Source organism: Chanodichthys erythropterus, chromosome 16 (genome assembly GCF_024489055.1).
Source record: "Chanodichthys erythropterus isolate Z2021 chromosome 16, ASM2448905v1, whole genome shotgun sequence".
NCBI lineage: Eukaryota > Metazoa > Chordata > Actinopteri > Cypriniformes > Xenocyprididae > Chanodichthys > Chanodichthys erythropterus.
This window is the reverse complement of record NC_090236.1, coordinates 12,808,049-12,833,375: the sequence shown is the minus strand read 5'-3', so window position 1 is coordinate 12,833,375 and position 25,327 is coordinate 12,808,049. Positions and strand designations below refer to the sequence as shown.

The 25,327-nt window shown below is 37.1% G+C and overlaps 1 protein-coding gene across 2 annotated transcripts; it reads right to left on the bottom strand.

Moving 5' to 3' along the window:
• Nucleotides 1-263: 263 nt before the first annotated feature.
• On the bottom strand, nt 264-24,217 carry upf1 (UPF1 RNA helicase and ATPase). 2 transcript variants are annotated; one of them, XM_067362795.1, is made up of 24 exons: nt 23,880-24,217; nt 22,847-22,983; nt 20,633-20,722; nt 20,366-20,533; nt 18,615-18,795; nt 18,369-18,530; nt 15,117-15,204; nt 14,757-14,855; nt 14,324-14,432; nt 11,470-11,629; nt 11,266-11,384; nt 10,836-11,000; nt 10,576-10,690; nt 9,819-9,962; nt 9,072-9,285; nt 8,235-8,352; nt 7,592-7,748; nt 7,177-7,319; nt 6,904-7,078; nt 6,617-6,698; nt 6,251-6,412; nt 5,353-5,576; nt 4,887-5,009; nt 264-2,650 (listed from the first exon to the last, which is right to left on the bottom strand). In XM_067362795.1, the coding sequence occupies exons 1-23, from the start codon at nt 24,048-24,050 to the stop codon at nt 4,890-4,892; spliced, it is 3,303 nt and encodes a 1,100-aa protein (XP_067218896.1). In that variant the 5' UTR covers nt 24,051-24,217; the 3' UTR covers nt 264-2,650; nt 4,887-4,889. The 2 variants fall into 2 exon arrangements, with proteins under 2 accessions (XP_067218896.1, XP_067218897.1); XM_067362796.1 differs by having other exon boundaries at nt 15,120-15,204.
• Nucleotides 24,218-25,327: the final 1,110 nt, after the last annotated feature.

The window sequence follows — 25,327 nt, the reverse complement described above, 5'->3', positions numbered from 1 at the left end:
GCATTCGTTTCATGTGTCAATGAAGGAAAGAAAGGCTCTCGGGAGCGCACATAATCGTCACATCCTTTTGATTTTCGCGTCAAAAACATTCTGAAACACAAAAATCTGTCATAGGCAACCTATAAAGTCAAGGTCTCATTTTTAAGTTTCGTTACAAATTGTTCACACACTGGCAATAAAAAAGCGCTAAATACAGAACATTCTTACATAAGTTTCATTATAGATCATACAAAAGTGAGACAATAATGAGACCTGCATTTGGGTGAAAGAAAGCAACATTTATTTGTAAAGTTACAAGAAGTACATACCGTGGGTGTGAAAACTTTTCACAAAACAAAATCCTGAAATATACTTAATATCCTGATATTTTCCCAATGTTCCTCTTCAATGCAAGTTAATTTATTGTACATTTGATGTCGAAATGCAACTTTCGCAGCAGAACCTCACACTTAAGGGTGAACTCAGCATCTAATCTTTTCATCATACTCTGTCATAACTGGAATATATCACCTTGGCCTGAATGTTAATGTCTCATTGTCATTGGCAACAATTTGGCTGATGTTATATCAAATCTGAGCACTGATATTTACAGTGGAAGTATGAAAAGTGAAAACAAAAAACAAGGAATTTTTATAGAATGAGCTAATTCTAAAAAGAGAGGTTAACATGGAAAAGACGGAATATCAGTCACTGAACGTCAAAATGTCTATGTTACAACATTTTTGCAACGTTGGTTATGAATGGATCATGATTGTCTTGTGGGCAAAGAAAAAAAGCAAAGCAAAACAAAACAGTGCAGATGTGAACTTAAAATGAATCTGTGCTCGATGCTATAAAATGCAAGTGGTGGTACTTCAGTAATATTAAACAGTCAAAAGTGTTGCATGTACGGAGTAACAGCAAGGTATAAACACTCCAAAGTAAAAGTACAAAGTTGAGGCGACTGGCATCGGTCGGAACAGATGTTAAAAGCTGCCATAAAACTCTGAATGGGTCCGTGGAAACCAAATAAAGTTGAGCAATTTCCACACAGAGAGGTTACGAGAACTTCACGTCGGATCGTACAAATAAAAACGAGCTACTAAGAAGGGGAAAAAGCAACTAGAACGGGGGGAAAACAAAGCAAAACTACAAATCTACCACAACTAATAATAATAATAATAATAATAATAATAATGATGATGATAATAATAATGAGGAAGGGCAGTCTGGAAACACATACATACACGCACACCTCTGATTGGCGCGTTACCGCCGCTCTCACTGACATCATCATAAAGCAAGAGAGCACGACGGCGCCTCTTACGGTCAGACACAAAAACAGCGAGAATCTCACCTGTCTGTCCTTCGCATAGGTGCGGCGATCTCCTTCTGCTTTCTTTGAGGTGCAACTGGTCATTTTCACACCTTTAACTAAAGCTGTTCGGGATATGACGGCGTCCTGATTGGACAGATTAGAAGTGGGAGGGGTTTACTGTGATTGACACATTTGTCTCATAATAAATCTAAAAGATTTCAGCACTGATGATTTCACACACTGAAGTTTTACCCTTGGAAACCTGATTTTGAAATTTCTGACTGACCAAGGCAAGAATCCTGGTGGTTTCGATTGATTTTTTTTTTTTTTTGGCTTTTTTTGCTTTTTTGCAGCAAGGTAAGAGATTTAAGAAGCCACATCTAAATCAAGCAGGCTAATCGAGCTGTTCTATTTCACTGCTTTTATTCTAGTTGAACAAAAAAAAAAAAAACATTTTAAAAGAGGAAAATAAGAAAGGATAGATCTGTCGGCCCCTTCCGCGTCAGCTCTGCAGAGACAAAACATTTTAAAAGAAAAGAGAAAGCCATTTCTACCCCTTTTTTTTGCTTTTGCAATTCACCTAGCAGAGAGTGGCTAAGATGTGACAGGCCCTCCGTTACGGCACCTCTACCCTCCCGGACTTCAGGCGGAAAACTTTCCTCAAAGTTGAATCGTCCTTCAGAGTGCCCTAGCACCTTCGTTGGAGACCAGCGTGCTCGGAAAACGCGAAATTAAACGCAAAACACTCGCCGCGGGCGTCCGTTCTCTCTGAGATGTTCGGTGGTAGAACCTGAATGTCAGATCTCAACTTTGAGGGGAACTCTATTTTCCCAAAAATCAGCTGCTTGAAAAGCGTTTATAATTACTTTAAATACGTCACCCCCTCTCTCAGCTCGTGGAGACGACAGAGCAAGCGTGGTTTTTGCAGGTAGTTTTAAGAGAACTTCATCTTTACTCCGTCTCTGTTGGCAGGGCAAGGCCTGAGGCTGACGTCGGCAGCCAGGCGAGAGAGAGAGGAGGCCGGGAAGGGCCCCTGCGCTCTAGGAGCCTCCTCCACGTTGCGGAGTTGCAGATCGAAGATCTCGTGTTTCGTCTCCTCCTAACACTGCGTCTCCCCTCTCCTCCCCGTCCTCAACGAATGGTGGATGTAGTCCGCCACTCATGCGTTCTCTTTCGTCCTGTCCAGCTTTACTCCCTCCTGTGATTGGTTAGATTCTCTCCTGTCTCACACCATGGTGCTTCAGTTGTAACAGTGGTAAACGGGCATCCATGTTTGTTCTTTTTTTATATTTACCCATATTTAAAATGCTGATGAACTAAGCTCAGCACAGGCCTAGCTCCTGTTCCAACCACCTGCGGACAGAGAAGCACAACATCGTTAGCAATCGTCTTACTCTGCGGCGACATGTTTTATTCCATGCAAAAATAGCCAGAAAAAACCCAAAATGGAACAGAATAGAAAAAACAAAGATTTTGAAAGGTGTAGCTGCTTTTAAAATTGCTCAAAAATAGCATCAGGTCTTGAAAATGGTCTGTTTTAAATCAATTTCTGTATTAAGTCAGCCAGACATCAATCACACCAACCAGAGGAGTAAATTAATGTGCATTACCATTCAAAAGTTTGGCGCTGCTAAGATTTTATTGTTTCTGAAAGAAGTCTCTTATGCTCACCAAGGATACATTTATTATTTAGGGCTGTCAATTTAACGCGTTAGATTAATTAATTATGGACTTTTTTTTGTTTTTATCACCACACTTGCTCCAACCCAGACCTACGCAGGTCCTCTGACATTTCATTCAGTTGACTGATGATGAATATGATGCAGGGCAACAACTCACTGTGTGATAGAATGTAGCTAAAAAGTCCCTAAAATTCAAGATATGGGGCAAAAAATGGCCGTTTGACTTTTTGTCCCATATTTACATTAGGGTTGTGCCGATGGACGATATCATCGTTATGGTATCATCTTTATGGTTTCCATGGTGACGCGTCATTGCTTGTCATGTCACACACCGCAGCGCTGTATGACTGATGATCTGCTTTTAATTCAGTTTTCCTTTTTTATTCAAAATATTCACTAATTTGTTAACTATAACATGAAATATCTGATATTCCGATTGTCAAAAAGTGTGAAAGTGGATGTGTTTTGTGTTATGATTGCGTTAGTTGAGCTATACACATTATGGGCGTCGCCATGTTAGTTTGTGCGGCAGGTTCTGTTGGATTCACAACATCTTATATGTATTTAAACATCCGAAACCTAAAATAAACATTATGTGGTTGAAAACACTGCATATTTGTGATATATAAAAAGTTCTGCACGCATCCATCTCTGGTTTAGCGCCAGCTAAAGCGCACTCGCACATTTGAATTTGGCAATTGATCACGTGATGCACCGGTGTGATTGCACGCGTCTATTATAAAGTAATAAAGTAAAATAATGAATAATAATTTTATAATAACGAAAAATTAAAGTACACAATATCGTACGATATCATCGTCCATCACAAGGTTTTACTGTAAGCAGTCAACTGCCAATTTAGGGGACATCGCCCAACCCTAATTTACATCATATAATATAGTTAAGCAATATGACAAAAGCAACGAGTCTAATGTCACCCGAGTATAGCACGAGTGCAAATGTGATACCGATTTTATACAACAGTTCAATAAACAAGAAGTCAATATTGTGTTATTTTAGACACAATATTGTCTGTTTTGCACAATTTTGCCATTGAAAATATAAAGACAAAGCAGAACGTCTCTGAGCAACACAGAGGCATTTCATTTCTGAATCCGTGTTTTGAATGAGTCGGGTGAACAAATGATTCATAAAAGAGAATCATTTACTTCACACCTGAATGAATCAAGGTTTGAACAAATCGAATGAATCAATGAATGACTTAATCATTAAGACATTTACCGCCACCTACTGGTGGTTTTAGTTTCTCGTTTAGAGTATAACTTTATTTATTTATTTATTTTAAATTGTATTTCAGACAAATTTACTCAACCTCATGGTTTTAATAAATGGGTGTAATAAATTCTATGCTGAATCAAATCAAATATTTCTTTCTGAATCTACTTTTTGTAATGTCTATTTGATGTTTTACACAATAATGACTTAAAATGATCTTTTGGGGGTCATTTCTCAGCCAAATTTGATGTGCAATTAATCATGTAAATAATTAGATTAAAAAAATGTAATCCCTTGACAGCCCTAATTTATTTGATTAAAATTTTTTTTTTTTCAAAACAGCTGTTTTCTATTGTAATACAAGTTAAAATATAATTTATTCCTGTTAAAGCTAAATTTTCAGCATCATTACTCCAGTCTTCAGTGTCACATGATCCTTCAGATCATATGCTGATTTTCTGCTCAAGAAACATTTCTGATTTTTATTGATGTTCAGGATCCTTTGATGAATAGAAAGTGTTTATTTGAAATGTGAAACTTTATAAATGTCTTTAAAGTCACTTTTGATCAATTTAATGCATCCTAGCTGAATAAAAGATTTAATTTCTTAAAAATATAATAATTTTACTGACCCAAAACTTTTAAAATGTTAGTGTATGTGTGTCTCTTACACTCTAGTACTGTGAGAGTCCAGTCACTCCTCCGTGCTGATATGCCCTTTCGCCCTGGTAGGTGGAATCCTGGGAGAGCGCCACATCCATCTGGGATTTGAACTCGTCACCCAGGTAGCTGTCCTGTTTCACACAAAACACCCAGACAAAGCTTAAAACTACAGAATTAACACGGTAAAGTCACTTTAACGCAGAATTAAGAGGCTTATAAATTATATAAAATAATGGAATTTCAATATGCAAACCACATTTAAGCAATTCCATGTTTCATAAATAAAAAAAATATATCAAAAAATATGTTGCTTCATTTATGATTTGGGCAAAAACAGATCATGATCAAAAGCAACTTTCCCCCAATACTGCTAGCAGACCCCAAAAATTATGAACTCTTAAATGAATATAATATGGGCACGTTAAACTCAAATCCAAAATCCCTGAACTGAGACTGGTGTTAGTGTGTGTGTACCTGTGAGAGCTCAGGCTGGGACAGGCCAGGCTGGCTCATCTGTGAAGGCTGGCTCATGGTGATGTAGCCCTGGGTCAGAGGACCCTGAGAGAAGGGCTGAGACACCAGATCCTGACTGGCCTGGCTGCTCGGCATGTTGGCCTGCCCGCTGCCGTGGTTACCCGTGCCACGGTTCCTCTGACGACCTCCACGACCCCCGGTCTTACCCTTAGGAGCACCACGACCTGTAAACAGCGTGAGAGAGAGAAATAATTAATATTGTGATCAGAGTTATTTTAGTATCATTAAGATATTAATATAGCTTTTGAATTAGTTTTTATTTTTATGTTTTCCATTTTAATTTAAAGTTTAAGTAATTGTGCGTTTTGTCTTTTTTTATTTTTAATATGTCTACATAGGTTTTTTTTAATTTTTACTTCAGTTTTAGTTTTTGTTATCTTAGCATGTCATGTTAAACTAAATGAAAAATAATTTCCTTTCAATTTAGAAGTTTTTTTTTTAAATTAGTTTTTATTTTTATATTTTCCATTTTGATTTTCATTTTAATTTAAAGTTTTATATTTTCCATTTTCATTTTAGTAAAAGTTTAGTCAGTTTTTTTTTTTTTCTCTCAAGTTTGTCATTCATTTTTATTTTAATTTTAGTTTTTTTGTACATCAAGTTAAATGTACATGAGAAATGTTTTCTTGGCAACTAGCTGATATCAAATGTTTTATTTATTTATTTTTTTTAATTCCAATTTTATTCCAACTTTTTTCTCAACCTCTGTTCCAAATGCCATATTCTACACTATTGGAATTGTTTTAAACAAACAAAAAAAAAGTCCACTTATGATCTTAGTCAAGGTTTCCTGCTCAAAAAACACTTGTAATTCAGTGTGTCTGGGGTTCTCTCTCACCAGCAGCAGGTCCGTTCACTTGGCCCAGGTACCCAGGCGGAGGCATTGGCGGCATAACCAGATTGAATGGGATGGGAATGTTCATGGAGCCCATCGGGTTTGGCCCAGTCCCGATCATGCCAACCTGATCATGGGTCTGGAAGTACATATTAGATGGGCGTCCTGTAAAGACAGACAAGGAGTGACAAATTACATATATTTCCCCCACAAAATAAACATTTCAAATGCAGGTTCATCATGAAACAACAGAATAACACTGAAATCATCAGGTTGATGCTTAAACTATCCAATTAGATTAGATTATATGTTAACCATCAAGAAAAATAAGAAGTTTATTCTAAATAAGAATGTGTGTCACATTCTCACCAGTGTTGCTGCGGTCATACACAGATCCAGGAATCATGGCCTCTCTCGCATCATACATGGCAGTACTCATGAAACGAGCTCCCTGAAACACACAATTCCACTATTAGGAGGAGGATTTTGCTACTTATGTGTGTCTTGGTTCCTTTTTTGAAATTTCTTGGTCACTTTGGGGATGATAATGTAAAAATTGAATGTTACAGATGCATTTCAAACTGCATTATGCAACTGTAAATTGACTATTTCTGAGCCAGAGGAAATCTTGATATGTAATCATGTGTCAAACTCACAGGGTTGATGGTGTTGACCAGCTTGCGTGGTTTGCTGAACTGCATGAGACTCTCTCTCAGGTTGTTGAGCGGACCCTCCACCAGAACCTTCTGCTCCTTGTAGTAGTTGAGCAGGTGGTTCCACAGAGGCTGCTTAGACAGAGCCTTAGGATTGCCCACAATGATCACGCCATATCTGCACACATACACACAAAATCGTGCATATGATTAGAGCATTATTTATACACCGTTTCCTTGACCTTTGTTCTCTCACTCAAAGTCCGCTATTGTTACCTGGCTCTGGTTAGCGCCACATTGAGACGACGTGGGTCGTTCAGGAAGCCGATGCCCTGATGCTCATTAGCTCTGACACAAGACAGGATGATGAAGTCCTTCTCTCTGCCCTGGAACGCATCCACACTGGCGATCTCCACCTCCTGTAGACACGCAGAGGCATCCGTAAATCACTGACATGCTGCTGTCTGAATGCTTGATGCCATTACTTCAACAGTCCTGTCTCTCTATCTAATCATCTTTTAGCAAATACAAGGAAATGCGCTTTTCTTCTCACCCTAATTTTGTCAAAATCTAAATGTAGGAATCATTCTTAAGAATGGTTTTTGAATCCAGTCCCAGAACAGATTTGGGTTCAATAGCTTAGGCTGAAATCCATCTGCAAGGATGTTTGAAAGCAGTTTGGACTTTGTACCTGGTAGAGTTTGGTGTGCAGTGAGCCGCTGAACTGCATGTACTGCACCAGGTAAGAGCGCTGGCCCTCGTACGGCGTGATGATGCCAATCTGGTCAGGTTTGGCTCCGGCCTTCAGCAGACGGGTGGTGATCTTCTCCACATTAGCAGCCTCAGTCCTGAATACAGAGAAATGTTTTTATCAGACCGGCCCTTTGAATGAGCTTTATCTAATGCTGGTAAGGACTTTTTATGAACAAGCTTATGAGAAATATAGAATATGGCTTTAATTTCAGTTAGTAGCATCTCTGATACAGAATTACTATAACATGATGCCCTTCTTGACTGAAAATTCTATCATGGTAAAGTTTAATCATATCATATAAGTAATTTAAAACAGGAATTGCTATGAGGTCATCACATAATGATTTATTCCCCCAGTAAGCAAGCCAGGAGATATATTGTTTATTTGATACTAACTGAATATGGAATATCTTTCAAATATTCTATGAGATGAAACAGCCAAATCTGACCAGTGACTAGACTTTCAGAAAAGGCATAAATTCTTGTCATGTTGGGAAAGCTCATGGCATTTTTGTGTGCAATGTGCATCGGATATGAGTGGGGCATGTCTTTTGAGAATGGGAGATCACATTCAAATCTACCTATTGAGATAGGAGGTGCCAGAGCTTGCAATCTCCTCCTGACCCTGGGTCACATAGAAAAACATGGGCTTATCCGGCTGAGGCCACTGGAAGTCAAAGCCTTTCTTGATGCGATCAGCTGGAGAGGAACAGAACATTATTAATGCGGCTTCACAAACACAAATACTTTGTTTTAATACACTACCAGTCAAATGTTTGGAATAATTACGATTTTTTACTTTTTCTGAAGTCTCTTATACTCACCAAGGCTGCATTTATTTGATCAAAATACGGTAAAAAAAAAAAAGCAATATTGTGAAATTGCAATTTAAAATAACTTCACTATTTTAATATATTTTAAAATGTCATTTATTGAAGCTGAATTTTCACCAGATCACTACTTTTGTTTTAATGTTAATGCTTTTCAGCAATGAAGCCGTAAATAGATCAAAAGCAACAGTAAAAACTGTAACAAAAGTGTTACAAAACACTTTGAAAAATGTTACAAAAGACTACAAAATTCTCTTAACACTGACAATTGAGCACCAAATCAGCATATTAGAATGATTTCTGAAAGATCATGTGACAGTGAAGACTGGAGTAATAATGCTTTGCATTACAGGAATAAATGACATTTAAAAATATGTTATAACAGAAAAAACAAATTTTGTAATAATATTTTCCAATATTAATAGTTTTGGCAGAAGAGACTTCTATCAAAACACATTTAAAATGTGATCTTAATGTGACTGGTAGTGTATAACTAAACAAATTTATCTATACTGAACAATCTAAAAACAGCCAGATTGAACTTGATGCAACCATCTGAGAACTATATGCAAACAGAAAATACCGTACCGGCAGTGACCCCGTTCTGCAGGGAACCCTCGTAGAAGATGTTTGAAGGGAAAGCGCTGAGCGCCGGGTGCATGCGGTACTGCACCTGCAGACGGATGGGTCTGATGCCCAGGACCACCAGCCTCTCAAACAGAGACTGAGACAGACCTGCTTTAGCTGCCTTCTTGCACATGACCACAGGACCCAGCTGACAGTGGTCACCCACCAGAATCAGCTGTCAAAGAGAGAACCCAGTACAGTTACTACACAGAGAAACTATACACAAGAGTATATACACACAGTATTTTCCTGAACATTTTTTCATCTGCAACTTATATTCCAAAGCGACTAACACAATTCCATAGTATTTCATTCATATTTCCTGGAATGATTTCCTCAAAAACCTTAATTTCTTTTCTACTGAAGAAAGAAAGACAAACATCTTGGATGACATGGGGGTGAGTAAATTATCAGGAAATTTGAATTCTAAAGTGAACTAATCCTTTAACAACATTTGTGCTTAATAGGCACATTAAGTTTATTTGTATAGCGCGTTTCCTACATGCTGGTTAAACTTTAACATTTCTTTAGGATTAGTGTTAATTTTTGCAAACCTTTTGTTATATTTACTGGTATTTTGAAAATTATTTCCTTAAAATATGGTATTTTGATTATGTAAGGTCTGTGCGCTAACATATAAAGTTTGCAAATTAGTTACAGATTAATGAACATCTGTGCAAACAAAACACCAGGTGTCCAATCAGATACCTGTTTGGCCCCGAGCACCACCGGCACCATGCACTCGGGCTCCGTGGCCTGGGTGCTTTCATCGATGAGAATGGAGCGGAACTGCATTTTTGCCAGGCGAGGGTCACCCGCACCCACACATGTGCAACAGATCACGTCTGCATTCTGAGAAAGAAGACAGAATGAGATGTTTGCAGGTCTCTGTCATGGGGTTGGCTGATGGATCATTCATTTAAAGCAAAAATCCTGTGCATTCATGTTAGGGGTGTAACGGCACAAGTATTCAAACATTTCGGTATGGGTCTTTCAGTTCGGCACGCATGTGCATGTGTACCGAATTAATGCATGCATTGTTTTAACAACTGCATCTGATGAAATTTTGTGAATACATGAGACAAAATAATGGAGGATGCAGAGTGAATAAACCTCATTTTAATAAAAAAGGGGGAAATAAAGATATTTTATATTGTGTTTTTCCTCTGCTGTACCATAAACAAACCAAATCGTGACTTCAGAACCGAGATACACACAGAACTGTCATTTTTGTGTATCATTACACCCCTAGTGCATGTTAATTGCAGTGCACCACAAAAACATGCCCCATTTCCTGAACCAAAGAAAACAGCTTTTAAGCATTATTGTTCTCTACTGCGTGCAGCGTTTATATATAAACAAGGCACTGAAAACTCAACTTCAGACTCTAGAAACGCTTCATTTCGCTGTGAAATACTCTAGCATTTACTGTCTTTAGTGTTTTAAAGTGAAGTCAGACAGGTACCATGAGCAGCTCTCTCTCTGCGGTTCGTTTGAGAGCTCGGTAGCGTTTCTCATCAGACGATGACAGCTCGCCAGTTTCGTCCTTCAGCTGCTGCAGTTTCTGCAACTCTGGCATGCTGTAGAAATGACAGGCAAACAATCCTCTTAAAATCTCTGCCACATCATCTACATATGCAGCATTCAAACTGAAATGGTCATTGCTGGGTTAAGAGGTACACATTTTGAAAATCTTAAACTCAATAAGAACAGAAATGTCTGTACCTGTCCATGTTGCGGATCTGATTGTGGAGAGCCAGGAAAGACACAGGTGAATCTATGGCCTCACGGCTCTTAGCGCACAGACGAACCACCTTCAGCCCCGTCTGATGGATCTTCTCGGTAAGCTGGTCCACTGCGATGTTACTCGGAGCACAAACCAGCACTGGACTAAATCATGAGACGGACACAAAACCAAAAATGCAGAGTTGATATCAGATATGCATAAAATTATGTAAGTAGACAATCAAATCTGTGCGGAAAGATTCTGATTAAATGTGAGTATTAACTTGAAATAAAGAGAGTGGCTTGAGCCGCCGCAATTGGGAAAGCAATTTGGATCAACAATCTTCCCAAACTTGTAATGAGAAGTGTTTATCAACTCTAGTATTAACTACATTAACTAACTCAATGAGGCATTTATGTCGTGTCTTACCCATTGCCCTGTCTGGCCAGATGGTAGACAATAGTGGCAGAGGTGACAGTCTTGCCGGTTCCTGGAGGCCCCTGGATCAGACTGAGAGGTCGCTGCAGTACCGTTTTCACAGCATAAACCTATATTGTGCCAAAACAACCTGAGTTTCGGAAGCTTGTAGACAAAGGGCAGAATGAGGTGAAGGGAGTTTGGGAAACTCTGTACCTGCGAGTGGTTGAGGTCTGGCAGGCCCTGCGCAGTGAAGCGTTTGGGCAGCTGGCATTTGATGATGACATCTTCCACCTCATGACCTAGCAGCTTGTGGTAGATGTAGCCAGACACAGAGGTCTCATCCACAGCAAACGTCTTCAGGGCGCTCTGCATTCTACATGACATGATAAACAAGCAGCTGAACTTCATGTCCACTAGGTTCAGCGATCATTAGACTACTTCAAGTAATATTTCATCTGAAAATTAAAAATGTTTTTCCCCCATACAATTACCAATAATTAGGGCTGGCGCTATAAAGTAAAAAAAAAAAAAAAAAAAAAAAATATACAAAAAAAAAAAAATGTAATACAAGGAGTCCACAATCATGTGTAATATACGCATCTAGTGAAGTCATATGATAAATTTTAGTGAATTACGTTATTTTACGTTATTTTAAACGAATTTTAAATTACGTTAAATAAAATAAACATTAAATTAAACTATTTTAGCTATTTTTATGTACTTGACATACTAGCAAGTGACTACTAAATACTACTTAGTACTAAATACTAGGGGTGTAACGATATCATGCCACAAGATCTCACAAGATTAAAATGTAATGAGATTTCTCGTCGAGGTGAAAAGCTGTCTTGCGATAATGCCATGATGGAGTGTGAGGGTGAAATTAGGATAGAATATGCCACCACTATGTTTACATTACGCCTCCACTGTTGTTTTGCTTTTTATAGAAAATCCCTTTAATTCAGTTGGATAACAGTCGCTTCGATCTCATCCAGCTCATCAAACACGAGCTGCAGAGTTGTACGTTGAGTTCACTGATCACGTGATGAGAGTAAGTGACAAGATGACTGACAAAACCCTGGTTTATTCAAGTAATTTATTCAAGTTAAACTGACTTGAAACGATTACTCTTTGACTTAACTTGATGTTTTCATATTGGAATAACATGTTTCAATCAAGTAAAGCCAACCAGGACTTCACTTCCCATCATGCTTTGCAAAGGGGCTGAACTAGGAGTGTAAATGTTGAAATAAAGTGTTAAGCAGTTTTTAGGAAGATGAGAAAATGGAAAGACTTTTTAATGTTCACTGTTCTATTATGTTGGTATTTAAAAGTTTCTGTTAATTAATAGTTTTAGAGTTAGCATTGTGGTGAATTGTTGCACTTGTGTTTGGGTTGAGGACCTGCTAACAAACTTTCAAATGACTTTAATAAGAAAGTAATCACTGTGGTAGTGCTCTGGGTTGCATTTCCCAAAAGCATTGTAAGCCTATGTTGATTGTAAAACCTTTGCCACCAATGGACTTATGATCAATTTATGCTTTACAATGTTTTTGGTTAAGGCAATTTAGGATGAATCCAGTATCACATCTAGATTTCTAACACAGAACATCACAAAAGTTATGTAAATCACAAAATTAAACAAGAAGAATTAATTGTGAAAATCAATGTATATGGAAAAAAATGTATTTATTTATAGCTTTTTATTTATTTTATTTTAAATGAACACAATTGATTCTAGTTAATTTAACATGGTTGATTCTATTGGATTTTACTTGTCTCAATCATGTGGAACCACTGTCCATGATTGAATTGAGTAAGTTGGACATAACTATTTCACATAGATTCTTCCTTAGTCAGTTGTTTTGTCACAACTCAAGGATTTTGCATAGAGTAAAAAATAAACCTTTAATGTTAATAAAAACTAAGTTGGTTGTGTTGACCCAACGCAAGTACATTAAATTGGAATAACAGAATTGCATAATGCTGAAATAAAGCAACTTAATCATGTGGAAATCCTTTCCATGATTTTTTTATGTTCGTTCAAAGAGTTATTTTTTGAGTGCAGAGCCTATGTGTCTAACAAATGTCTTATCTTGTAAAATGCGTGCTCAGCACCGCCACTCTGTATTCAGAGTATGCGCAATTAAAAGCGAAAGTAAAATGCGAGTGCGCATTAAAAATAACCCCCGCATTTTGAAAGCGGCTCCCAAATGGATGCAAATATCTCCCAAATATGAAACCTATCTTAGGCTAAGTTGTGTAGTTTTAACCATCTCTTAGCTCTGTATCATGCTTGAAGAAAAATTTGGTCTCTATTTGCACTTTGAATATTGAGAGAGTACTTTGATTATGGTTGAACTTATTGTTTGCACTTAAAGGGATAGTTCACCCAAAAATGAAAGTGTGATGTTTATCTGCTTACCCCCAGGGCATTCAAGATGTAGGTGATAAACATCAAATTTTCATTTTTTAGTGAACTATCCCTTTATTAGCCTAAGAGAAAAATGTTTTTATTTTTATTTATAGGCCTACAGTTTTTATTTCTATGATCAATTTGTGGAAAGGATTTCAGTTAGGAGGTCAAAAGTTGAGTTTGTGGCAAAATATTTTACAGTGCTTGCGTATAGTCCTTTACTGCATATGATAATTCATACTCAGAAAGCAGAACTAAAATGACATTCATTACAAGATGATCAGTTAAAACATTTCAAATGCACCAGCAGACTATTTTTCTAGTCATGCATTTCATCATTGAGGATTTCTTAAATATACTGTGTAAAAATCTTGTCTCGTTCTTATGAACTCAACGTTGTGCCACGTCTCGTGAGCTACCCATCTCGTCACACTTTACTAAATACTCAAACAGAAATAAAATTAATAAAAATAACAGTAAAATAACAATTGCATGGATGAAGCCAGTACATTCTTCAAAACACCATCCACGCAAAAGAAAAAGCATTCATGTTTGGATTGACATGCAAATATGCACTGCATAAATGCAACAAAACACATGAAAACGGTTAATGGACTAGCGAACGTATTAAACAGCAATAGTAGTACTAACCTGTCAAAAGATGTCGACTTCCAGACAAAGTCTACCTGGAAGTTGTGCGGCACCTCAACAGGTGCACCTGCACTGCTGCGCAGCTCGATGGCAATTTCATCTCCATAATCTGAGAGAATCTCGGTTAAAGAATCAAACGCATAATATTTTTTCACAATAAGGACATGCTACTGATTTTCTGCTGATATAAAGGGCATAAACTCTCTGTCAGGAAGCCAGCTTGTGAGAATTTTGCTATGCAAATGTTGCTATGAATTTACTGAGTGGTGTTAATTATGTTGCTATGCAGTTGCTAGGGTGTTCTGGGTGGTTGCATATCAAATCATTAATCCTAAGTATGAGCAAAGCACAATAAAAGATAATAGTCGTTGATTATAATAGTTGTTATTGTGTAACAGCTAGTTTGATCCTGAAATCTTTGCAGAAAGGATGCTGTCCGGGACTTTGATGACGTGTCCGATTCCTTTCCATAGCGGAGCCAAGTCTCCTTTATAGCGCAGACAGATCTCATCTCCTTGCATCAGTCGCATGTCTGATAAAAATCACCACCACAGAGAAAACACTGTCAGATAAACCACATCTTGGGGATTTATGTTCTAATAACAATAATAGAGCTATATATATATATCCATCACATACACACTACAGCAACACAAACACACATGCACGCACACACACACTCAGGCAGACATGTCCGTGCACACATCGATGAGGGATGCATGGGACACGGTGTTAGGGATGGGATGAATATGAACCACTGGTAGACACAGAAGATGTTGAAAGTGAATATTACCACCTGAGTCCGTCTTGGGCAGAGTGAAATAAGCTATCCGCTTTTTATTCAGCCCCAAATCCCACCTCACTGTTATATTGTCTTGAGTCTGAGGTAAAAAGACAGGAGACAAGCAAAGAGAAAACAGCAGAATAAATCTCAAATGTTTCAACACTTGCATTGACATTTTAAATACACATATGAAAAGAAAAAAACTCATGTACAAGGAAAGATCACCTAAAAACGCATCTGAATGTCCATCTATTGCTTTTTTCTTGCAAAAAAGTGCAACATTCTTGTTCCAGAAATAAAAAACCCATCCATTTTCTCAACATCAAGATACGCTTCTTCAGTGTGATTTCAGCTTCACTCTTTATAAAATCATGTCTATTGAACCTATAATACTGAAATACAGAAATCATCCAATCACAGTCGGCACCGCTACCACAAGAGCAGAAATCATGAGCCGCTTTTCCACCGTCAGGCCAAACCTTTCACTGTGCTTAACCGTTCTATTTCATGCCGATCCGGATCAGCAAGTACGGATATGGTTTTATTTTCCAACGAGAGGCTGATAACAGAGCTCTTGGGAATGTAATACAAATGTGTCGGCCGTTACAGACATATGAGATGTAAATAGCAACCACATTATGGAGGATGATCAGATATCTCTTTTAATTTTATTATTACCTTGTTCACTTCGCTCAAATGGCACGTTTGGCCAGCTACAGAGAAACTGGAAGCCAGGCCACAGGTAAGTGATCAATCCTGAATGGCGATATCACTACATGCATTCTAGCGGCACGGTATCCAATAATGCTAAGAATTCCAGCCGAAGAAGAGTTTATAATCATGCCGTGGTGAACGAAGCTCAAGTGGAAATACAACTGGAACCGTTCTTAGAGCCATTCGGCCTGCCATTGGAAAAGCTGCTAAGGAAACCTTGCCTTACAGTGACACTCCAATAATCAACACTTCATATCTTACACTTAGAGACAATGGTTTGGTCAATAGTTTTATATTATTGTGGATTTGATTCAATCATTCACACTCATTTATTTCCTCAAAAGACATCACATCCTGCGCATTTGTCTTTGTTTTGATTTTCAAGCACTTGTTTTTGCTTAAATTGTGTCAATTTTCAAATTAATCTCAGAGCTGGTTGTTTTTGTTCATGACTGATTTTTTACATTTTCATTTTTTCTAACAAATAAAATGAATGGAAAATTACTTCCAGAACTAACATAGCTGTGGATGTAACTGTGATGTGGTGTTAATGAGGTATTCAGTCATTCAGCTAGTTTGGAAATTGATGATTCTTCACTGTGATTGGTCATGTTATTATTTTAAATGCAATGGATTTTGAATAGTATGTTGATGCCTGATGAAGGTCATGTGACCGAAACATTGCTAATAAAATATTTTTGATACGGTTTTGCAAGTATTGATAGCGTGCGGGATTCTTTTTGTTTTCTTAGAACTAACCGAGCTGAAAAAATGGACCGCCACTGTTGTGCTCCCTTGTTTAATTAGAATGTTAACCAAACAGAAAATGAAAAGAACTAAAAAAATAAATAATATTAGTTAACTAATTAAATTAACAATCCTAATTACGTAATTTAACTTATTTAAGACTGATCTTATGAGGATACTCGTTAAAAACGGGCATTCTGGCATAATTCTGTGCATCTGTGCAGAAACGACATTCAGACAGCGCATTTGTCTTGTGGCGCGTAAATGGTTGTAAAGCATTTGCATGAAAAAGAGCATGATCATAATAACGCTAGCCAAATTATGAAGGAAAAAAATGTGTTAATTGCGTTAAATATTTATAAAAAATTAATTGCATGCGTTAATGTGCTAATTTTGACAGCACTAATATATACAGATATATATAAGATTATATATATACACACACACATTATATATATATATATATATATATATATACACACTTTATAAAAACACATGTAAAGGTTACAATGGTAGACATAGTAAACAGACTGTGTGGTCACAATTATGAATATGAGAATACTAATATAAACGTCTTGAATTTTATATGTACAATAGGCACAATAATGGCAACAACAACAACAAAAAAAGTTGAGGATAAGGTTAGAAAGTATGTAGCTCAAAGTGTCAGAATGCCAATCTGTCAGTCAAGTCTGAAGCCAGATGCAACCCAACGCGTTATGGCATCGACATCTCAGGGCCTTTTTACACCTGATCACTTCATGTGTTTTCTCTGATCAGATAGCTATCCGATCGTGAAAAAAAGACCAGGTGTAAATGCCCTCCGAAACGCTTTAAAAACGGATTTAAATCCAATCACTCAAATCACTTCATGAGGTGGTCTGAGATGCATTCCAGTAGAAACTGGACAAGTGTAAATGCATCTGGTTGCAGAAACCACATATATGTAAATGTTACTCCTCTCAAAATGTTACAAAAATAAACGTGTGAGAGTGTGTTATAAGCTATACGACACGTTTTAGTCAGATATGACAGTTACTGCAACACGCATCGCCGCAGATAAGTAACTGAGTATCTCTTCATCAAGCTGACGCGCAAATGAACCTGAAAGCAACACACAATCATTTTCATTAAAAGTAAATGATCTTACCAGTTCTGATGCTGCTCTCTCTCCTATTGCGGCCTTTGATCTTGTAATTAGCTGATGATAAATAAAATGCAGCTCATATCTGTTGCTTTCGTTGACGTGAACTCCGTTAAATTTGCATATAGCGCGGCAATTGAAGATCGGATTTATAACCATTTTGAAGACACATTTATGTGGCCAATTGTAAATGGAACCGTTTTAACATATCAGATAGCTATCCGATCAGTATAAACACATGAAGTGACCAGGTGTAAACAGGCCCTCAGATAAAGACAGCAGATAAAAAAAAAAAAACAGTAACTAAATGACTGTCGAGTGATTCGTTACAAAAACTGCGCTAAATATGGAAGCTCGAACATGCGTGTGTGACCCGCTAGAACAGACTTCATTGTGTCTCGCGCCTCACGCATGCACATTTGAGTTTCTTTTCCGGCTGGCGAACCCACTTGAAGTTGCATAGCGCCACCTACTGCACAACACCCGCACCAGCTGACGTAAAATAAAGGATCAGGCTTAGGACAGCCGATACTATCAGTAAAATTTTTTTTTATATATATATATATATATGCTTAATCGGGCCCGATACCGATCCTTGAGATCAGCTCGGGACATCCCTACACAGGACTAGAGTTGGAGAGCAGAAAAGTTCATACTTGGGACTCTTTGAGTTTTTTGTCGTAGTCAGCCTCTAGTTTGACCAGCGGCCCAAAAATGTTCTGGTACTGATAGGCATCTTCGTAGCGCAGCAGAACGTGCTGAGGTTCCTCATCCACTCCAGGTTTCTCCAAATCTTCCAGGGTCGCAGTTGGGTTTTCCTACAAAAATGATGCAACATTAGGATGGTCAAAACTGCAAAACTCAGTGTTTTCTTTCCATAAGAAAGAGGTACATCACGGTACCTTCCAGAGTTCCTCGAGTTTGTTAATCTGCTGAGCCGTGATCTGACGGGCCCTCAGCTGCTCCTGCTCGGACGGGATCTTCACCAACCAGGACAGGAAGCAGCGGTCCTGGATGAGCGGCTGCCACTGAGAGCTGTCCCAATTAATGTCCTTCAGACTGCTTTGACTGGCGCACGGCTGCCTAAACATACAAACAAACACACACCCATGAGACTGTACACGCTTGATAACAAGCACAGCTTCTGATAAAACCAGCACCAGATGATCAAATCAACGGTTGTGGTTTCACAGCTTCAAGTGGTGTGATTAAATTTACATGAAACATTTTAAAATAATTCAGCCAGTCAACTAGAAAAATCAGGTTTAATTTTCTAGTTAAAAATGGGAAAGAATGTTTAATGCATTGTTTTTTTTTCATGCATGTGTGTATACAACTATTTATTAAAAATGACATAACTTATATAATTCATAAAAATCAAATATATGTTTTATTATATGTATGCATTTATAGGGCCCTATGATTTCTGCAGCGCAATCATGAAATCTAATAAAAACAGAATTTACTGTATAACGCAGTAATACACGCATACAAAGTATGTCAGTGCACTTAAATCAAATCACGATATAGACTAGCTTCTGTGAATAATAAATCGCAAAATGCTCGTAGTGTTTTTGGCCTCTGCCGCCTCACTATATGAGGACATGAACGCATGAACGTCATCTCCAGAGCAACTCTAAGAGTCACTTCATGAACATTTTACCTTGTCATCTGAGGAAAACTATCATCAAATCATAATCCCGTCAAAATAAAGCTTCAGTTTAACAAAGAAATTGTGACCAAAAATATATTATTATTGTACAGTAGAATGTAGCTACATCTCAATGTAATAATAATAATAATAATACATACATACACTAATAATAAGCTATTTTTTTAAAGGAATAATTTTCTTCCATGCAATAAAGCTCTGTTGTGCAGCACTTTAAATTGACACTTTATTTTTTTAATTTCATATGATTAAAAGATCAATAAAAATAAATGGTATGCATTCATTTGATTGCCAGAAATATTTAAATAAACAACGCAGAACTTCTGGAAAAAACTAAACAAAACATAAAAGGCCCTATTATTGTAGGGACCTAAAAAAGTTAAATAAATTTTGTTGTTTTTACTAATTAAATTAGACATGCTTTTTGATTATTAAAATTGAATTAAACCATTAAAATGGAATCCAGAAAACTTGAGAGAAAACACAGAATTTGGTAAAAATAATACAGATTTCATAGGGCCCTACATTTATCTAAGTTTTAATAAGTACATCAAAAGTAATTACGTTAGCACACGAGGCACATAACGTACAAGTTTCTCACACTCACGCCCAGTTTCATTATGTAAAAATGAAAATACAAGCAACATTAGGGACTTTCCCCATTTCATTAATTCCTGTAAGCATGCACTATCACACATGAAAGAGTTTAGACACTCAATATTAACGGTTTAAAGTAACCTTGTAAAGGTTACAGGTTGTGTCATATACACACCATAAAGAGAGAAGAAAAAAAATCAAGCACCTAGATTTACTAAATCTCCCTTTATTTAGTGATGTCTAAAAGACATCAATTCAGATTTGGGTCAAGCCAATCAGAATAAACTCCTATAATGAGTTTCCTGTAATTATTTAATTTTATCCACAGAAACAGCAGTTTTTGAATCAGAATGAAGCATTGTGCAAATGAGCGGTGAATTTCACCTGCACAGAAGCACCACAACAGAGTCCGCTTTAGCCGGGATGAAGCCGAGCAGGAAGACGTTACGGCAGCCGCAGTTATAGCACTCCAGAACAGTCTCTCCCAGTGGTCCGTCCTTATGCAGCGTCACCTCCTTGCATTTGGCCCTCACCAAGTGGTTCACAATATGACTGAGAAAACAAATGTGACAACAGACATCAGCCTTAAAGTGTTAACAATGCTTTGGTTTGAATTTAACAAAACCGACTTAATCGAATTGGTGGACCGACCTGCCAGAGGTGTTCCCCCGGCCATTGCAAAACCATTTCTTGCTGGTGTTGCAGTAGACCACACATGCTGGATCATGGATGCCACAGTAGCTGCAAACATACGAAACAAAAACCAGCCAACAGAATGATTACATACCATACTAGCACTGTGAGAACACTGATATACAGTGTCACTGATATATCTTCAGTGTCACATGATCTTTCAGAAATCATTCTAATATGCTGATTTGCTGCTCAAGAAACATTGTTGAAAAGGTTTTGTGGAAACCATGTTACATTTTTTTTTCAGGATTCACTGATGAATAGAAAGTTCAAAAGAATTATTTATTTGAAATACAATCTTCTGTAACATTATAAAAGTCTGTACTGTCATTAAAATGGTGAAAAACTGCTGAAAATAATGACAAGATATATCATCTTAAAGTATATTATATAATATAATATATAATATATATATTTTTGGAACCACTAAGATTTTTAATGTTTTTAAAAGAAGTTTCGTCTGCTCACCAAGGCTACATTTATTTAATTAAAAATACAGTAAAAAACAGTAATATTGTGAAATATTATTACAATTTAAAATAACTGTGTACTATTTAAATATATTTGACAAAGTAATTTATTCCTTTGATGCAAAGCTGAATTTTCAGCATCATTACTCCAGTCTTCAGTGTCACATGATCCTCCAGAAATCATTCTAATATGCTGATCTGCTGCTCAAGAAACATTTAATGTGTACAATTGTACAAAATATTTGTGTACAATTTTTTTTTTCAGGATTATTTGATGAATAGAAAGTTCAAAAGAACAGTGTTTATCTGAAATCTAATCTTTTGTAACATTATAAATGTCTTTACTGCCACTTTTGATTGATTTAATGCATCCTTGCTGAATAAAAGTATTCATTTCTTTAATTTCTTTTCAAAAAAATAAAAATAAAAATTCTTACTGACCCCAAACTTTTGAACGGTAGTGTATAATGCTACAGAAGCTTTGTATTTCAGATAAATGCTGTTCTTTTGAACTTTCTATTCATCAAGGAATCCTGAAAAAAAAGTACACAACTGTTTTCAACATTGAAAATAATCATAAATGTTTCTTGAGCAGCAAATCAGCATATTAGAATGATTTCTGAAGGATCATGTGACACTGAAGACTGGAGTAATGATGCTGAAAATTCAGCTTTGCATCATAGGAATAAATTACTTTGTCAAATATATTTAAATAGTACACAGTTATTTTAAATTGTAATAATATTTCACAATATTACTGTTTTTACTGTATTTTTAATTAAATAAATGTAGCTTTGGTGAGCAGACGAAACTTCTTTTAAAAACATTAAAAATCTTAGTGGTTCCAAACTTTTGGACTGTACTGTAATATATATATATATATTAGTTTTTTCAGTCATTTATAGCCTAAAACCTTACTAATGAAAAATAAATAAAAATTCGGTCATGCATAACCTTGAAGGAGTTTGTTTGTATTAATGATTGGCTGACCGCAGTTGCCTGGGACAACTGTCAATCATACAGCACACTGTCATTATACAAAAAATGCTGTGAGTGACCAATGAGAGGTAAGTTTCTCAGAGAATCAAATCATGCAATATTCTATTGCTGTCCCAAACCGCCTACTAAAGCATGTACACTTTTTGTGAAGAAAAGGTAAAGTAGATAAGCTTTGGGACATAGCTTAAGTTAAAATTAAATGGTTAAAATCCTCGACATTTCATTTAATTTCCTACCGTATTGGAGAGAAAAAAAGCATGTGTTTGCATAATGATGCATTTAAAAGTGACAAAAAGGATCTTTATAAAAGTCCACAATGTCGTTGCAGATGAAATATAAAACAAATAACATTAAATAATATTTTTTTTATCAGGTTAAATACGATGTTTAATCACTCAAACCCCTTTATCTAAACCATCATTCTCACATATACGCCATGTTTGTAGTTTTTAACACTTTTTATTCATGTTTGTAGTTCTGAACCAAATCCTCCTCCAAAGCACAATGGGTTGTGTGCAATTTTAGCCGTTTTAGTGTGCATGGAAATAATAGACCATCTGGGGACTTTTGGCAAACTCTTTTCAACATACTATGCTTATATTTAGGATGGATATTATGTACATCGGGACGCAGAGTATATCTCTCACTGCTATAGACGCAATTATGGAATGTGAGATCAGGGCAGGTGTGTCATCATCAGTACCTGCAGGCGTGCACTGGCAGATCTTTAGTGTAGTAAGTATCTTCCTCATCCTCCTCAAAGTTCAGCTCAGCCAGAAGTTGGCTGGTCTTCACCACTGCATCCTCTCCGTTGGGCAGAACTCCATCCGGCCCGTTCACCTGAACACAACGTTTCTCCTTAAAGCAACTATTTAAAATAGGAGATTCAATCCACTGCACTAGACATATAAACCTCAATTCACACACATCTGAAACTTACACCAACAGAAAACTGCAGCACAAATAATTACACACCTGATTTACTTAATGCAACTTACTCTTAAATGTTCTCAAAGCTGCAGTTAATGCACAAAAATCTGATGAAACGCATCTTATTATTAGAGCAGACATATAACAATATAGTTAAATACAATCCCTCTAATCAAAAATTCATACTAAAACATCAAACATATTCATTACACCAGTGTAGTTCACAAACGAAACAGACACGTGTGATGCAACTACTGACATCAACAAGCCCTAAAATACCAGAAAAATGCTTAAATAAAGATGCATTATTTTATTATAACGCCAAACAGTTAATAAATGTATCCTTGAAAGTACATGAACACACCACACATCAGTGGCAGAACCTTATTTACAACATCAATAAATATCTGACAACACACACCTGACAGCTGCAGCCTACTCAAGCTATGGAACTGTAGTTCATTATTAACACCAGTGTAGTCCAGAAAAGTCCCTCTGAAAGTACGAAAATACACCTGGGATCTGCAGCTAACCAACCAAAACAAGCTACATGACATAAACACATCCTTCCTCATCATAACAAAAGAGTTAGCTTATTTAGTAGAACTTATTAGAGATAAAATTTGTGAAAACACTAATGTAGTTGACAAAAGTCCCTCTGACAACTCTCTCTCCCTTTTAGGCGGCCTGCTGTCGTTGCTAACGCTACCGCGCGGCTAACGCCTGCTAGCTCGCCATATTTGGACTCAAACGCGTTCTGGGCCGCCTGACAGAAGGCTCATTTGTGTGTTTTTATGCGTTTATACCTGGTTGTCGAGCTGACTCTGGGTCTGGCCCTGCGTTTGGGTCTGGCTGGGCAACGTAAAGTCGGTGAACTCGAACTCGGAGCCCTGCGTGTCGGCCCCGAGCAGCTCCGCTTCCTCCGTGTCCAGGAAGGTGAGCGTCTGCGAGCTCGGCCCGTACGCCTCCACACTCATCTTTTTCTGGCTCTATTGACCGCCTTTTCACAGAAAACACCGAATAATCCCTCAGAGATGCGGGAAAATAACCGACCGAAGCGCGTCGGGCGACGTTTGTTTTGGTTTGAAGAGAAGGAAACGGCGCGCGACGGGCTCGTGCAAGAAATGAAAGCAAACGATTCCGGAGAAGATTCGACTCCCACTCGAGAGCGCGACGCACGGTGACGTCACGGGCGAGAGCAACGGACGTAGAGCGCACAGAAGCCGGTGACGTCTACACAGATTTGCTGTTTTGCAGGAAAAGGGCTGTTTTGTAAATATTTAGCTCATGGAAATGCAGACCATTTTAGAGCTTCTGTTAAAGACACGTCAGAGGTCTAGCTCTTTCTGAAATATATGTTATATAGTTTTATGCAAAATATTTCAATACAATGTACTCATTTGAACTGCATCTTCTATTTTTTGTATAAATATTATGTATTACGTTTTAAAGACCTCATATTAATATTTTTAGATTATCAAATATTTGTATTTTTATCTATCTGATTTCAGATAACATGAATACAGTAAAAAACATGAAATATTTTGACCTCTTAATGCATCTGAAAATACACAATGCACGTACAGTTGCAAGAAAAAGTTGCAGAATCTGTGAAAATGTGAATAATTTTACCAAAATATGAGAGATCATACAAAATGCATGGTATTTTTTGTTTAGTACTGTCCTGAGTAAGATGTTTTACATAAAAGATGTTTACATATAATCCACAAGACAAAAAAAATAGTTGAATTTATTAAAATGACCCCGTTCAAAAGTTTGTGAACCCTTGATTCTCAATACTGTGTGTGGTTACCTGATGATCCACGACTGTTTTTGTGATGGTTGTTCATGAGTCTCTTGTTAAACTGAGCTCTGCTCTTCAGAAAAATCCTCCAGCTCCTGCAGATTCATCAGTTTTCAAGCATTTTTTGCATATTTGAACCCTTTTCAGCAGTGACTGTATGATTTTGAGATCCGTCTTTTCACACTGAGGACAATGGAGACAAACTTTTGAACAGGATAAAGATGTCCCAATTTTTCTTATTTTGTTTAAATATCATTGTTTTTCATTTAGTACTGCCCTTCTGAAGCAACAGAAGATACTTACATGTTTCCCGGAAGAAAAATTAAGTACAATTTACCTTGATCTTCAAATTCAAAAAGTTTTCACCCCCGACTCTTAATGCATCATGTTTCCTTCTGGAGCATCAGTGAATGATTGAACCTTTTTAATAGTTGAGTTTGAGTCCCTCAG

What these genes read in the sequence shown, in the direction of transcription:
- upf1 (XM_067362795.1), bottom strand. Translation starts at nt 24,050, where the DNA reads ATGAGTGTGGAGGCGTACGGGCCGAGCTCGCAGACGCTCACCTTCCTG. An exon ending in GGCACCTCCTATCTCAATAG is followed by an intron (nt 7,749 to 8,234) that starts GTAGATTTGAAT and finishes CTCTGTATTCAG; the next exon opens with GACTGAGGCTGCTAATGTGG. An exon ending in GTGGCGCTAACCAGAGCCAG is followed by an intron (nt 7,079 to 7,176) that starts GTAACAATAGCG and finishes GTATGTGTGCAG; the next exon opens with ATATGGCGTGATCATTGTGG.